Source organism: Equus przewalskii, chromosome X (assembly GCF_037783145.1).
Source record: "Equus przewalskii isolate Varuska chromosome X, EquPr2, whole genome shotgun sequence".
In the NCBI taxonomy this organism is placed as follows: domain Eukaryota; kingdom Metazoa; phylum Chordata; class Mammalia; order Perissodactyla; family Equidae; genus Equus; species Equus przewalskii.
The window spans coordinates 100,244,555-100,257,885 of record NC_091863.1 but is presented as its reverse complement, the minus strand read 5'-3'; the positions used below and the strand labels follow the sequence as shown (position 1 = coordinate 100,257,885).

Here is a 13,331-nt window from a genome sequence, read left to right as displayed (position 1 = left end):
GATAGTTGTTTATTTTAATTTATTTTGAGACCTACTAAAGCAACTTAGTAAAACATTACAGAGTATGTAGTATTTTCTTTCTCTAGCATTTATCTATCTATGCCAGCACACCTAGCTCAAACTTGTCTCTGAATATTCTGTTACAGAAATCTATAATTTATATAGGAAAGTCTGATACATTCTTGCATGAAAAACTTTCTGATGTCCCCCATATTCTAAACAGGGAGACATGACAGCTCACTTTCATAATGATAAGTATGTACCCTCCTGATAACATTTTGTCATTTCTGTAATTTTAGGAATTGAAAGAAATATTTCCATAAAAACATATTCAGTGGAATACTAAGCTTGTATATATTCATTTTGAAAAGAGAAATGTCAGATGATCATGTGAATTAGGAAGATTTTATTACCTTAATCATTAGCATCATCAGTGATATCATGAGTTAATATGTGCACAATGGTTAAGTAAATGGGTTTAATTGTTCATGCATGGATTTAAAAATATTTATTGAGCTGGGCACTCTGTTTGCTGAGCACCGTTCTAGATGCTAGGAATACAGCAGTAAATAAGACAGACAGACATTCCTGTTCTCATGTAGCTAATGTTCTAGTAACCAACAAAACTGAAGTAGATTCCCAACTCTATCGCTTACCAGTTGTGTGACCTTGGGAAAGTTATTTAACCTTAATAGCTGAGCCTCAACCTCCTGAACTGTGAAATGTGGATAATATCATCTACCTTATAGGGTTATTGTAAGAATTCAATGAGAAAAAAACACAAAGTATTTTAGAAGAGTACCTGGCAAATCGAAGATGTTCAGTAAATAGTCGTTGTTGTCATTATCATGAACAGTGATTATTTCTAATTATTAGTATTTTTTATTAACAGTAATTCTTTCATTACCTGAATGGCTCACAAAAAGAGATGAAATATGAATTAACTATTTCTTTGACTCATTTGTATCTTTTAGATTATATGAAAATGAAATGGAAGCTTATAGCTGTCCTTTTACATTCAATAAACCAAGAGATATTTGTTCACAAGTAAACACTTATTTTAGAGTATCCAAGCCTCATTTATTCTGCACACTGAATCAAGAACCTTTTAGAACGAGCAAAGGCATCATGCAAATCAATATATATTCATTGAGTACCTTTGAAGTATGAGACAATTTACCTAAAAATTAAGAATTGATTCCTACCTTCAAGAAAATATATAATCCAGGTAGGACAGATATTACTTCTGATTAAAAGAAGAGAGGGAAGGGGCCAGCCTGATGGCATAGTGGTTAAATTCGCTTGCTCCACTTCAGTGGCCTGGGGTTCACAGGTTCGGATCCCAGGCGCAGACGCTACACACCACTCATCAAGCCATGCTGTGGCAGCATCCCATATACAAAGTAGAGGAAGATTGGCATGAATGTTAGCTCAGGGCCAATCTTCCTCACAGAAAAAGGAAAAACAAAAAGAAGAGAAAGAATAATAACCACAAAAAGATTTTAAAAAGAGCTTTTCCATTAGTTGCTAACTACCCCACTTGAAAAATCACAAGAATAGCAATAAAGACCATAGAGTATTGCCATTTAAAAATAGGTTGTAGAACTAAGGCTTAAGCCTAGAAAAATTAAGACATAAATAGGTATCCCAAAACTCTTAAAAGAAAACTCGTAACAATTATGAATGACATAGAATATAGACTTTGTATGAACACTTAGCATATAAGGTCCAGAGGGGATGTATGGACAGGGTGGCTTAAAATTTGGAAGAAAGAACCCTAGGACATATAAAATGAAATCCTCCTCTATGTAGCTGTTAGTAGAGGAATACAATTTGTTACCCCCGGAGATTGTCCAAGTTGATAAGGCGATTTAGGTTCAAGAAGACTCTTCTTTTAAGAGTATTTATCCTAAAAAGGGATATCAGGAATGGGCTATTAAAGCAAAACTAGAGATGTTGAGGTTGATATCTTAGCCAGTAACCACACTTTTCTACAAAACTTCACTAGATATTTTTGTCAGAGAAGAAAATGGGGCTAACCCATATTGGTATTTTCTCATGTTTTTTGAAGGTATAAAAATAAATACCTATGAATAGACATTTCTTCCAAGAAGATATAAAAACAACCAACAAGCATATGAAAAGATTCTTAGCATCACGAATCATCAGAGAAATGCAAATCAAAACTACAATGAGGGGCCAGCCTGGTGGCACAGCGGTTAAGCGCACACATGGCACCACTTGGCAAGCCATGCTGTGGTAGGTGTCCCACATATAAAGTAGAGGAAGGTGGACATGGATGTTAGCTCAGGGCCAGTCTTCCTCAGCAAAAAAGAGGATTAGCAGCAGATGTTAGCTCAGGGCTAATCGTCCTCAAAAAAAAAAATCTGCAATGAGATGTTACCTCATGCTCATTAGGATGACTACTATAAAAAATAGAAAATAAGTGTTAGTAAAGATGTAGAGAAATTGGAACCTTTGTGCACCATTGGTGAGATTGTAAAATGGTGCAACTGCTGTGAAAAACAGTATGGAGGCTCCTCAAAAAATGAAAAATAGAGCTACTATATGATCCAGCAATCTCACTTCTGGCTATACATTCAAAAGAATTGAAAGCAGAATCTCAAAGAGAGATTTGTATGCCCATATTCATAGCAGCTTTATTCACAGTAGCCAAAAGGTGGATGCAACCGAAGTACCCATTGATAGATGAATGGATAAACAAAATGTGTATACATACAATGGAGTATTATTCAGCCTTAAAAAGGAGAGAAATTCTGTTACATGCTACAACATCGTCGAATCTTCAAGAAATTATGTTAAGCGGAATAAACCAATCACAAAAAGACAAATACTGTATGATCCCACTTATATGAAGTTTCTAAAGTAATCAAACTCATAGAAATAGAAGGTAGAAGGATAGTCACCAGGGGCTGACTGGAGGAGGGAATGAGGAGTTGTTGTTTAATGGATATAGTTTCAGGTTTGCAAGATGAAAACATTCTGGAGATCTGTTTCATGGCAAAGTGGATATACTTAAGACTGTTGAACTATAAACTTAAAAAGGGTTAGGATGGTAAATTTTAAGTTTTGTGGATTTTTTTCTATGTGTGTGAGAAAGATTGGCCCTGAGCTAATATCCGTTGCCAATCTTCCTCTTTTTTTTGGCTTGAGGAAGATTGCCCTCGAGGTAACATCTGTGGCAGTCTTCCTCTATTTTGTATGTGGGATGCCTCCACAGCATGGCTCGATGAGCAGTGCGCAGTTCTACGCCTGGGATCTGAACCCATGAACCTGGGGTCACCAAAGTGGAGTGTGCGAATTTAACCACAACACCACCAGGTGGGCCCCGGTTTTGTGGGTTTTTTAATCACAACAAAAAATTCATTTAATTAATTTCTTTGAAAAGGGAATAAATACCTAAATTCCGTTATTCTATCTAAATTTGATTTGGCCTTAATAACTTGACTCAAGGCCTTTTCGTTGCAGTCTTCCTTTTTATTCTTTTTTTTTTTTTAAATCAACCTCAGCTTCTAACTGTAAGTAAGTTGAATTCCTTCCTCTAAGTATAAAATGAGTCATATGCTTATGGCTTAAGGGAATACAGGTTTAGATATTCGTCTCATAAGTATGTTTACAAGATGTAAAAGAGAAAATCCTTTGGTTATTTATGCATCTGTTGTTAGAAAGCTGTAGATTTCTGTCTGTTTCCTATAGAATTTTAAGTGCCATATTAAATCACTTTATTTAGTGCTAAGAGATACCCTCAGAATTATGTAGTGTGAGGAGTTTAAAAAGAGAGAGTACATTTTCCCCTTTTTTATAGATGATTTTAAAATCCTTCCAGAAGCATTTATTATATTCCCATTTACCACCACTGGGTCTCGTCAGTCTTGAAGATATTTTTTTTCAATTTCCTTATATGCCCATTTCCTTTTGGCAATATCTTGCTTTTCCTTTTTAAATTTGAACTTGAATATTAAAACAGATGCAAAGGAGAGTACTACTTACACTAAACTCTTGAACTGCATTTTTATCATTTGCTCTGTGGAAAAAACCCAATTGTATAAAATTGATAGCAACATTTTAGTATATCCTCAGGTCCCCAGGGAGAAGCAATGTGCTTAGACAGATGATTTGATTTTATGAGCACATAGCTGAAATCTAGCACTGCGCATTTGTCTTTATGCTCCTACTTTTTCCAGGGACCACGAAAACACATTCAGGCAATAGTTTCACTTTCCAACAATGGACTGCAAAACCTATGACAATACATAGCATTTGCATTGCTGTTTTTCATGAGGTGCATCACAGTATAGATCACTTTCGGCATAGAATCTTAATCTGAGCTTGTTAATAAGAAAACAAGAACCTTAATAGATGAACTCATTTTATTATTTACCCTCACTGAGGACTGTGATTTGGATTCCACTCAAATATGAATGAGTTTAAATGTTGCTCTGCTGCGACTGTTGAATTTTTTTATTATGCTGTAATATTTTACTTATGAAACTGCATTTGGAAATCCTTTGGTGTATATCAGGATGAAATTACAGTGCTCAGGGATATTGATTATTGCTTGTAATTGCTGTCATAATAGCCAACAATTGTCGATCTTTCTTCTACCTCTTAATGATATACCAAACCAGATCAATATCCAACATATTGGGCCACTTACATTGTCTCAAAAATCCAATTGTTCTCCTTCATAAATATGCAAAGGATCAAAGATTTTATCTCCAAACATTGAATAAAAGGGCGCCATACTGCTGGGTTTCTCTTTTATCCCATAGGAGCATGCCAGAGCATTGCTGTATAAGACCAGTTATACATAACTGATATTTTGTCCCCTCCCGAGTAACCACAGGCAGTGGTGCGGAGACAGGGAGGCTACTCCACTATGCTGTCTGTGAAGTGCTACACTTCTTGCTCACTAGTAAATTAGATGGCCGAGGGGGAAAACATAGACTGGGGGAGCTAACTAGACATTAAAGAAGAAATCCACATCCTTATGACATGGAGATTATTTCAGGGCCTAAAGAGGAAGTGCAATCAAATGGAGGGAGCATAATGCTGTAAGTCACTTTTTCAATAAAGTATATTTATGCTTATTTCTACTATATACTGTTTCTCCATTCTGAGGATAAATTAGGTAGCTTTAGAAGCAGCAATGACTCCTTTTGGTTCTTAACAACTAAAGAGTAGCTTCTTTGTAATGCTTCCTCGTTCATTCAAAATAGCTAATACAGTCTTTAAAATTTACTAGAACATGTGAAGTACAGAAGAATAGACATGTATTATGTAGTACTGTTTGAACAGATTGTATTTGTTTAGCCTGGTTCAATTAACCCAGGAGATTAGAACCTTCTGCTAAGCCAGTGAAGACCGTGCTTGGCAGGTAACACAGGGCAATGAAAATACACTATTTTGGAACTCTCTGATTCCAGGTTCATTCATGCTATTAACTACATATGTTACTTTTAGGTAATCCACTTTTATTCTCTGGGCTTCAGTTTCCCTAACTGCAAACTGAGGGTGTTGGGCTACTAGGTGATGTCTGAGATCCCTTCCAACTCTGTGATTCTGTAGCCATCATCCTCACATTTTGTCATTGATCCCAAAGGAAACAGGGCAAAAGCATGACTCAATCCAGTATCATCCACATGCCAAAATCAACACAAAGCAGGCTGCTTCTGTGCTTTAGCAGGCCTGGATTCACATCTTAACGTGTCCGCAAATGCATAACCCAAGTATAGTGTACCATAATGTAGTGGTTAAGAGCAATGGCTCTAGAGCCAAACTTCTTGGGTTGGAAACTCAACTTCATCAATTACTAGCTGCGGGACCATGGACAAGTTGCTTAACCTCTCTGTGTATTGGTTTTCTTATCTGTAAATGGAGATACTTACTGTAGTGGGGTTATTAAATTAGATAGTACTTTATGAATTATTTAGATAATGCCTGGTACAAATAAGCACTTAATGAATGTTACCTCTAATTATCATTACTATGATAACCACTATGACCACTTTACTCCTACTAAACCTCTTTTGGTCTCTGTTTCATTGTCTGTAAGATTAGAATAATAGTATCACCCTCACAGACATATGAGGATTAAAGTAATGCATGTAGAGTACCTAGTTTGGTGTCTGGCCTTTCTAGGTGCTCAATAAATCATGTTCACATAAGTGGAACCAACTATGCAGGGGATTGGTGTTAGTCAGTGCATTTTTCCCACTCACCCCACCCCCAACGTTTTTGATATTAGTTATGAAAGCAATACAAGCTCAGGGCAGAAAACTTCAAAAAATACTCCTACTATCCAAAGATAACACAAATTATTATTTTTCCATGAGTGTATATATATATATTTTTTTTATTTTAAAAATTATATCCTATTGCCCATACTCTTTCGAAGCCTACCTTTTTTCACTTGGTGCTATCTGTAAACACTTTTCCTAGTGAATAGATAGTCTTTCAACACAATTTGCAATGGTGTATAGTATTCTACTATGTGTTTGTAAAATAATTTACTTAACTAAATACCCATTATTCAGCACTTGAGTGTTTATTTTTTGCCATTATAAGTAACACTGCAATGAATGACTTCTTATACACATTTTCATACATATTGTTTCCTAAGGATAAATTCCTGTAGACGTAACTATTGGACATATTTGATGTCTTTTGATACATAATGCCAAATTGCCCTCCAGAAAGGCTTGTACATCTGCCCCTCCCCACAACAGCAACCAAGCCCTTTAAATGGCCTTTACCTCATGATACTAAGGCAGAATTCACCAGTGTGGATAGTTTTCATTAACCGGCATGTAGAGAGTTCTTTTTTTCTTTAAATATATATACTTTTGTTCTTTAAAAGTGGACGCTAGAAATCAGTCTTAAAACAATTTTACTTCCTTCCGAATTTGAGCATATATGACATGTACAGGGTGATGTTGGCTCTTTGCTTAGTGGAGGGGTTTTGTGCTGTAGTACCTTAGAATGTACACCAGAATGAGTTTTGCTTAGCCATGCATTTTACTGCCCCAGGCGGCACAGTAGCATGGTTAAGATTGAGGATTTTGGAGCTGGAATGACCTAGGTTCCTATTCTGGCTCTGTCATTCACTTGCTAGGTGAATTTAGGCAAGTTATTTAACCTCTTTAGGCCTCCATTTCCTTAAATGCACAATGTGGATAATAATATAGCCTGTTTCATATGAGTGAAGACTAACTGAGATGACGAGTGTTTAGCACAGTGCATGGTACCTAGCACTCGATAAGTGTAAAGTATGTGAACGAAAAACACGCTTCCATTTATTTGTTTTTGGCAACTCCTTCCATATAAATAAATCACTACTGTTTACAAAACATCCGTATTACAATAGTCATGGGCAGTCAATAATCATCCTATAGTAATTCAAACATGAGAGTAGCATGAAGTTATAGGACAGGCAAAACTAATGCATGGTAAAAAAAATGCAAGACAGTAGTGGCCTCTGGGAGATAGGAATAGGGTTCACTTACAAGGGCTGGAGGGAATTTCCTGGGGTGATGGAAATATTTTGTATCTTGATAAGGGTTTGGGTTGCACAGGTGATTGTATTTGACAAATCTCAGCAAATGTACACTTAAAATGTGTGCATTCCATCATGTATAATTTTTATTGAAATATATTTACATATAACATTATGTAAGTTTAAGGTGTACAACATGTTGATTTGATACATTTATCCATGGCAATATGATTGCCATTGTAGTGCTAGCTAACACCTTTATCAAGTCACATAATTATTATTTCTTTTCTGTGGTGGGAATAATTAAGATCTAGTCTCTTAGCAAGTTTGAAGTTTATGATGCAGCATTGTTGTCCATAATCACTATGCTGTTCAGTAAATCTCCAGGACTTATTAGCTTCTGGTTGCAAGTTTGTGCCCTTAGACAACATCGACCTTATTTCCACATCCTCCAGCCCGTGGCAACCACCACTCTACCCTCTGTGTTTTCACTGTGTTTCTACAAGTTTATGGATAGACCTTGAGGACATTATGCTAAGCGAGATAAGTCAGACAGGGAAAGACAAATACTGTAGGATCTCGCTTATATGTAGAATCTAAAAAACACGAACTCTTCGTGTATAAATTTGACATTAATAATCTGTAAAAAAAAACGTTGAACTCTAGATAATAATATGCAAGTTGAAATATGTGGAGGGGCGTGTACTGCTGTATGCAATTTACTTTGAAATGCTTAAAGACTAAGATAGACTGATGGATGAAGACAGGAGATGGACAGATAAGTGAAAAAGTGAGTATAGTCAAATGTTAACCGTAGAATCTAGTTGGTGAGTATATGTGTGTTCATTATCAAATTTTTTCAACTTGACTGTATGTTTGACAGTATTTATAATAAAATATTCAGTGAAAATATATCCGTAAAAGTTAATCTCTGAATAAAAATACTGGTTTCTAGGCTGTTCAGATTACCAAAATGCCCAAGGATAATTCCCTTTCTGTTTTTGAATCAACTCTTGAGTATCACATTTAATGAAAGGGAGCAATATAGAGAATTAACACCAAATGCAGAATGTTAACGCTCAGAGTTTGAGAAATTCACTAGCCAGCAAGTCAGGGAACAGAAACCCTCTTTCTTCTTCTGAAGGATCTGAATGAGAAAACAAAAGGGAGACCACCAATGGCAATCTGGAGTTAAATCTTAGGTATATGAAAATTTTGTTGAGCCCCTCCCAGTTCCCCTGAGCTTTGTCATAGCCTGATTGTTTGAAATTAGTGGAGATTGTGTTTTTGTAGCAACTGGCCTTGGTTTTTATAGCCCAAACTTTTGTCTTTTCTTCGCAGGCATTTCCTGTTCAAACACGGATCTGGTTCCTCGGCTATCTTCAGTGCAGCCAGTCAGAACTACCCTCTGACGTCCAATACCGTGTACTCGCCCCCTCCGAGGCCACTTCCTCGAAGCACTTTTTCCAGACCTGCCTTTACCTTTAACAAACCTTACAGGTGCTGCAATTGGAAGTGCACGGCCTTGAGCGCCACTGCAATCACAGTGACTTTGGCTTTGTTACTAGCCTATGTGATTGGTAAGCCCTTTTTTTCCCCCATATATCAGTTTTCCTCTTAATCAAAGTCTTGTTTTGCTTGTGGTGAGGGTGGGAGACTCTCTCTCAACTGAGTCCTACAAATTTGAACCAAGGCTTAGCATTATAAATAACAAATAGATTTCTAATTAGGTTTTTTTTGGCACTTCTTAACCTTAAATACTGCTGAAGAGAGTAAAGAATGCTCTTTGAGAAGAAATATTTATACTACAAATGCAGTCTTATTGATTGCAATTACTGTAGTTAACCATTTTCGCTTCAATTAAAAGGTTGCTATGGTTTACTCATTAGAAGTCATAAGTACCAATCTACAATAGCTTCTTAAATTATAGTTAAACAATAATACTGCTACCAAATTTTCAGGTACCGATTTCATTAAAGTAGTAGTCATTTGGAAGCTATCAGAATATCTAGTGCATAATTTCTTTCCAAGAATTCAGTTTTACCTGGGACTTAAAAAAGGTATTATTATTTTCACAAGGTAAATGGTTCTACAATTGTGTGGATACTATGTTTGGGGAGGTGAAGGAGAAAACAGTTGTGAGGCAATCTTCCATTTTTAAGAAAAATATTGTTGGTCTTGAGTCACACTGATTAAAGTCACCCTCACTTGATAGCAAATTGTATTGATTTTTCTGGATGGCATTTTATTTTGACTGAACATTAATTTCCTTGCTTGACTGGTTCTGCAGTCTAAAATGTAAATTAACTTAAGAAACATGTATTTTGCGGAAGCACTAAGAGAATAAATTTTATCCAAGTATATCACTAGTAACTTCTTTTCAGATTTAACCCCAATTCCTAATTGAAGCAGGATTGCCCACTAAGATACAATGAATGCGATTCTGAGAGGTAGATAAAAAGGGATTTAAATTGTTTTATAATTATAAAGAATTAAGTTTGGGGCCAGCCCGGTGGCACAGTGGTTAAGTGTGCACATTCTGTTTCGGCGGCCTGGGGTTCGCCCATTCGGATCCCGGGTGCGGACATGGCACCGCTTGGCAAACGCCGTGCTGTGGTAGGCGTCCCACTTATAAAGTAGAGGAAGATGAGCACAGATGTTAGCTCAGGGCCAGTCTTCCTCAGCAAAAAGAGGAGGATCGGCAGCAGATAGCTCAGAGCTAATCTTCCTCAAAAAAAAAAAAAAAAGAATTAGTTTGGTTGATTCTGATTTATTCAAACTGTGAACAATAAGAAAGTTCACATAACTAGTTTTTATAGGAGTCATGGCATAGAGAATGGTAAGTAAATAAACAAATATGTTCTGTAGGGAAGTCACTGATAATGTCAAAAGTATAGTATCATAACCTGTATTGGTGTTCATGATTATCTCTTTTATATTTTCATCATGCAATCTGAATATATTTGAATAATGCTTTATTAAATGTGGATAATATTACCCTATAATATAAAAATGTGTCTTTTATCTCAGACATTTCAGGGCAACCCCTCATGTGTGTTTATTTGGTCTGTAATAGCCTGTAATGAGAAATAATGCTGAAGGAATGAAGGTTGGAGATGAGAAAGTACCACAAACATGATTTAATATGTAATATTCAAAACAAGGAGTAATTTGAGAAGTTTAAATACATATAATGTTTTAGATACAAGACTTAACCCCTGGTATAAATAAATCTAGGTAATAGTAAGCTATTAATAGGTTTATACTGTGTTCAAACCTCTGTTTCTGTTTAAATTTACTACAATGGCCACTCTTGTATCAAAAATTGTATTATATACTCTGAGACTTGTTTAATTAGATTGTATATTTATTCATGTCATAAGTGAAAGTAGAACATTTCAGTCATTTCCAGGACTGCCTTTTCTATAGGGTTAACAATGGCATGTAAATTTGACATGATACTTAAGGCAATTTGGTACAATAGTTAGGAGCATGGATTTTCAGCCTTCTGCCACTTATTAGGCATGTTACCTTGGGCAAATTATTTAACCTTTCAAAGCCTCCATTTCCTCATCTGTAAAATGAGCCTAAAGCAGTACCTATAACATAGGTTTGCTATGAGAATTAAATGAGGTAATATAATCTAAAAACTTGGAATAGTGCCTAAAACATAGTAAGTATACTATAAATGTAAATATTGTTGTTGTTGCCGTTATTATCTTTATAATTTTGTTCACTATTAAAATGCACTGGTTCTCAGAACTAACCATTTTATTCATATCTGTATCCCAACACCAAGAACAGTGCCTGGCTGTTCTCTTGATAAAAGTTTATTGAAAAACTGAATTATGCTAAGCACTTGACTTATATTAGCTCATTTAATTCCCACACTTATCTTAAGGGTAGCTATTAGCATTAAACATATTTTATAAATGAAGAAACTGAGACATAGCAATGGTAAGAGGTCACATAGAGGCCACATTGAAATTAAGAGGTCACATCACACTTCATTTACAAATAAACCATATGAAGTAGTATTCAAGAAGTGGGGATCCTGAGCTTTAAGCCAGAGTTGACTGACTCCAGAGCACATACTCTTGAGCACTAGGCCTTGGCTACCTGTCTACACTGCAGTAAACTTTGCAGCTCATTTACTTCTTGGTCGACTAAATAAATCCACCAGACAATTTTTTTTTCATGTTAAATTACAAATTAAGTTAGATTTACCAGGTCATACATTGCAACAGGGAGTACAACTAAGATTTCTTAATTGGTGGGAGATATCTGTTGAAATCATTTACTGTGAGATTGTTTAGACACGAAAAGATAAGGCTAAATGCTAACATAGTAGGTTGAATGGGTTGAAAATGAGGGATGTTAATGGCAAACTCTATAACTTTGTTTCTAGTTTTTTCATGAGCTGGACATTATGTGGCTTTGGATAAATCAGTTAAAATCTCTTCTTTGATTTACCCCATCTGTGCCATATTGCTGACCACCTCAGGAGGGTAGAGTAAGAATTCATAAATAGGCACTCAGGTGAAGGATGTCACATAAGAACCATAACATACAAGATGATTTTTAAATGGCTTTCTGTGGTTGAAATAAAAAAGTATTATATTTCAAAATATGAAACCATATCACTCTCAACTCTTGCTGAGTCTGTAAGAGTCATCGTTTTTTTTTTTCAATCTCTTTTGTAGTTGCTGTATAACCCAAGTAAAATCTTTCGCTGAAACTATTTACTGCTTCTGTTTCCCGTGCAAATTCCTTTCTGCTGTTTCATTTTCCTCTATTATCCATTATACATAACCTTTAGATACTAATGGCTGTATGCTGTGCTGCCCTCAATCCACTAGGGAAAATCACATCGATATCAATGGGACATCAATAGACAACTGTGTGCATTATGGCTCTGTAAGTGGTCATTCGAAAGCAGTGGAAATCCAGCATGTGAATAGCCAGAGCAGGGTTGTTCAGGCAACCAGCCCCATCCCCACACCTACCCACTATACCTTTTGGGTCAGCAAGAGAATAATTCCTTTGAGTAAGTTTTGATGTCATAAAATTTGGTTTAGGGAGGCATGGAAAGATACTGATTATATGAAGATATCATGGAATTCCTATTGTCATCACTTTCCCATAAATCTGTAATATTTTCCATCTGAATCAAAAAATATGTCCTTATGCTTCATCCTCTCTGATATTTTGGCATCAGTGATGTATCAGTGCCAGTCAGAAGCACATTTGCTTGAATTTGCAAATAAGCCATATGAAGTAGTAGTCAGGAAGACAGATGACCATATGCAAGGCATCAAGAGAAGGCGAGGTTAAGGTACTTCATCAATGGTTGTGAAGGGCACAAACACGGCTTCTCTGGCAATCTTTGAGCTTTTGATCAAGTTTCTCCACAGTCAGCAGTTTGTATAAGAGGCAATAGAAACTCACAGGCAATAAAAACTCACAGGAATACACTGTGTCTGGGGTCAAGTGGGCTGTTGCATTGAATGAGTTGGGGAGTAGGGATTTCTGGCTCTCAAACCCAATATCATCAGTTAATGACATCGATGTTCCTTTTCCTTTACCATGAAATTAGTGGCGATTCATATCACCTTCAGGGGATAAGGGTAACATCCAGACTCTATAGATGAAATAACTTAAGTCCATAAATCTCCCTGCCAAGACATTCTATATAGCCCACATGTAGAAAGTTGACCAGAATTGATATTAATACAAATTAGGAGAGAGAGAATAATGAGCCCAATTCTCTGATCAAAAGTTTAGGGATGAAACTATTCAAGAGAGGAAAGCTCCT

At 36.1% G+C, this 13,331-nt stretch overlaps 1 protein-coding gene across 2 annotated transcripts in view; it reads left to right on the top strand.

Moving 5' to 3' along the window:
* TENM1 (teneurin transmembrane protein 1) overlaps positions 1 to 13,331 on the top strand; it is a 735,430-nt gene that overhangs the window by 426,893 nt on the left and 295,206 nt on the right. For both annotated transcript variants that reach the window (XM_070604355.1, XM_070604354.1), the window contains exon 7: positions 8,858 to 9,096. In XM_070604355.1, the coding sequence (XP_070460456.1) occupies positions 8,858 to 9,096 (239 nt within the window). The remainder of the gene's footprint in view (positions 1 to 8,857; positions 9,097 to 13,331) is intronic.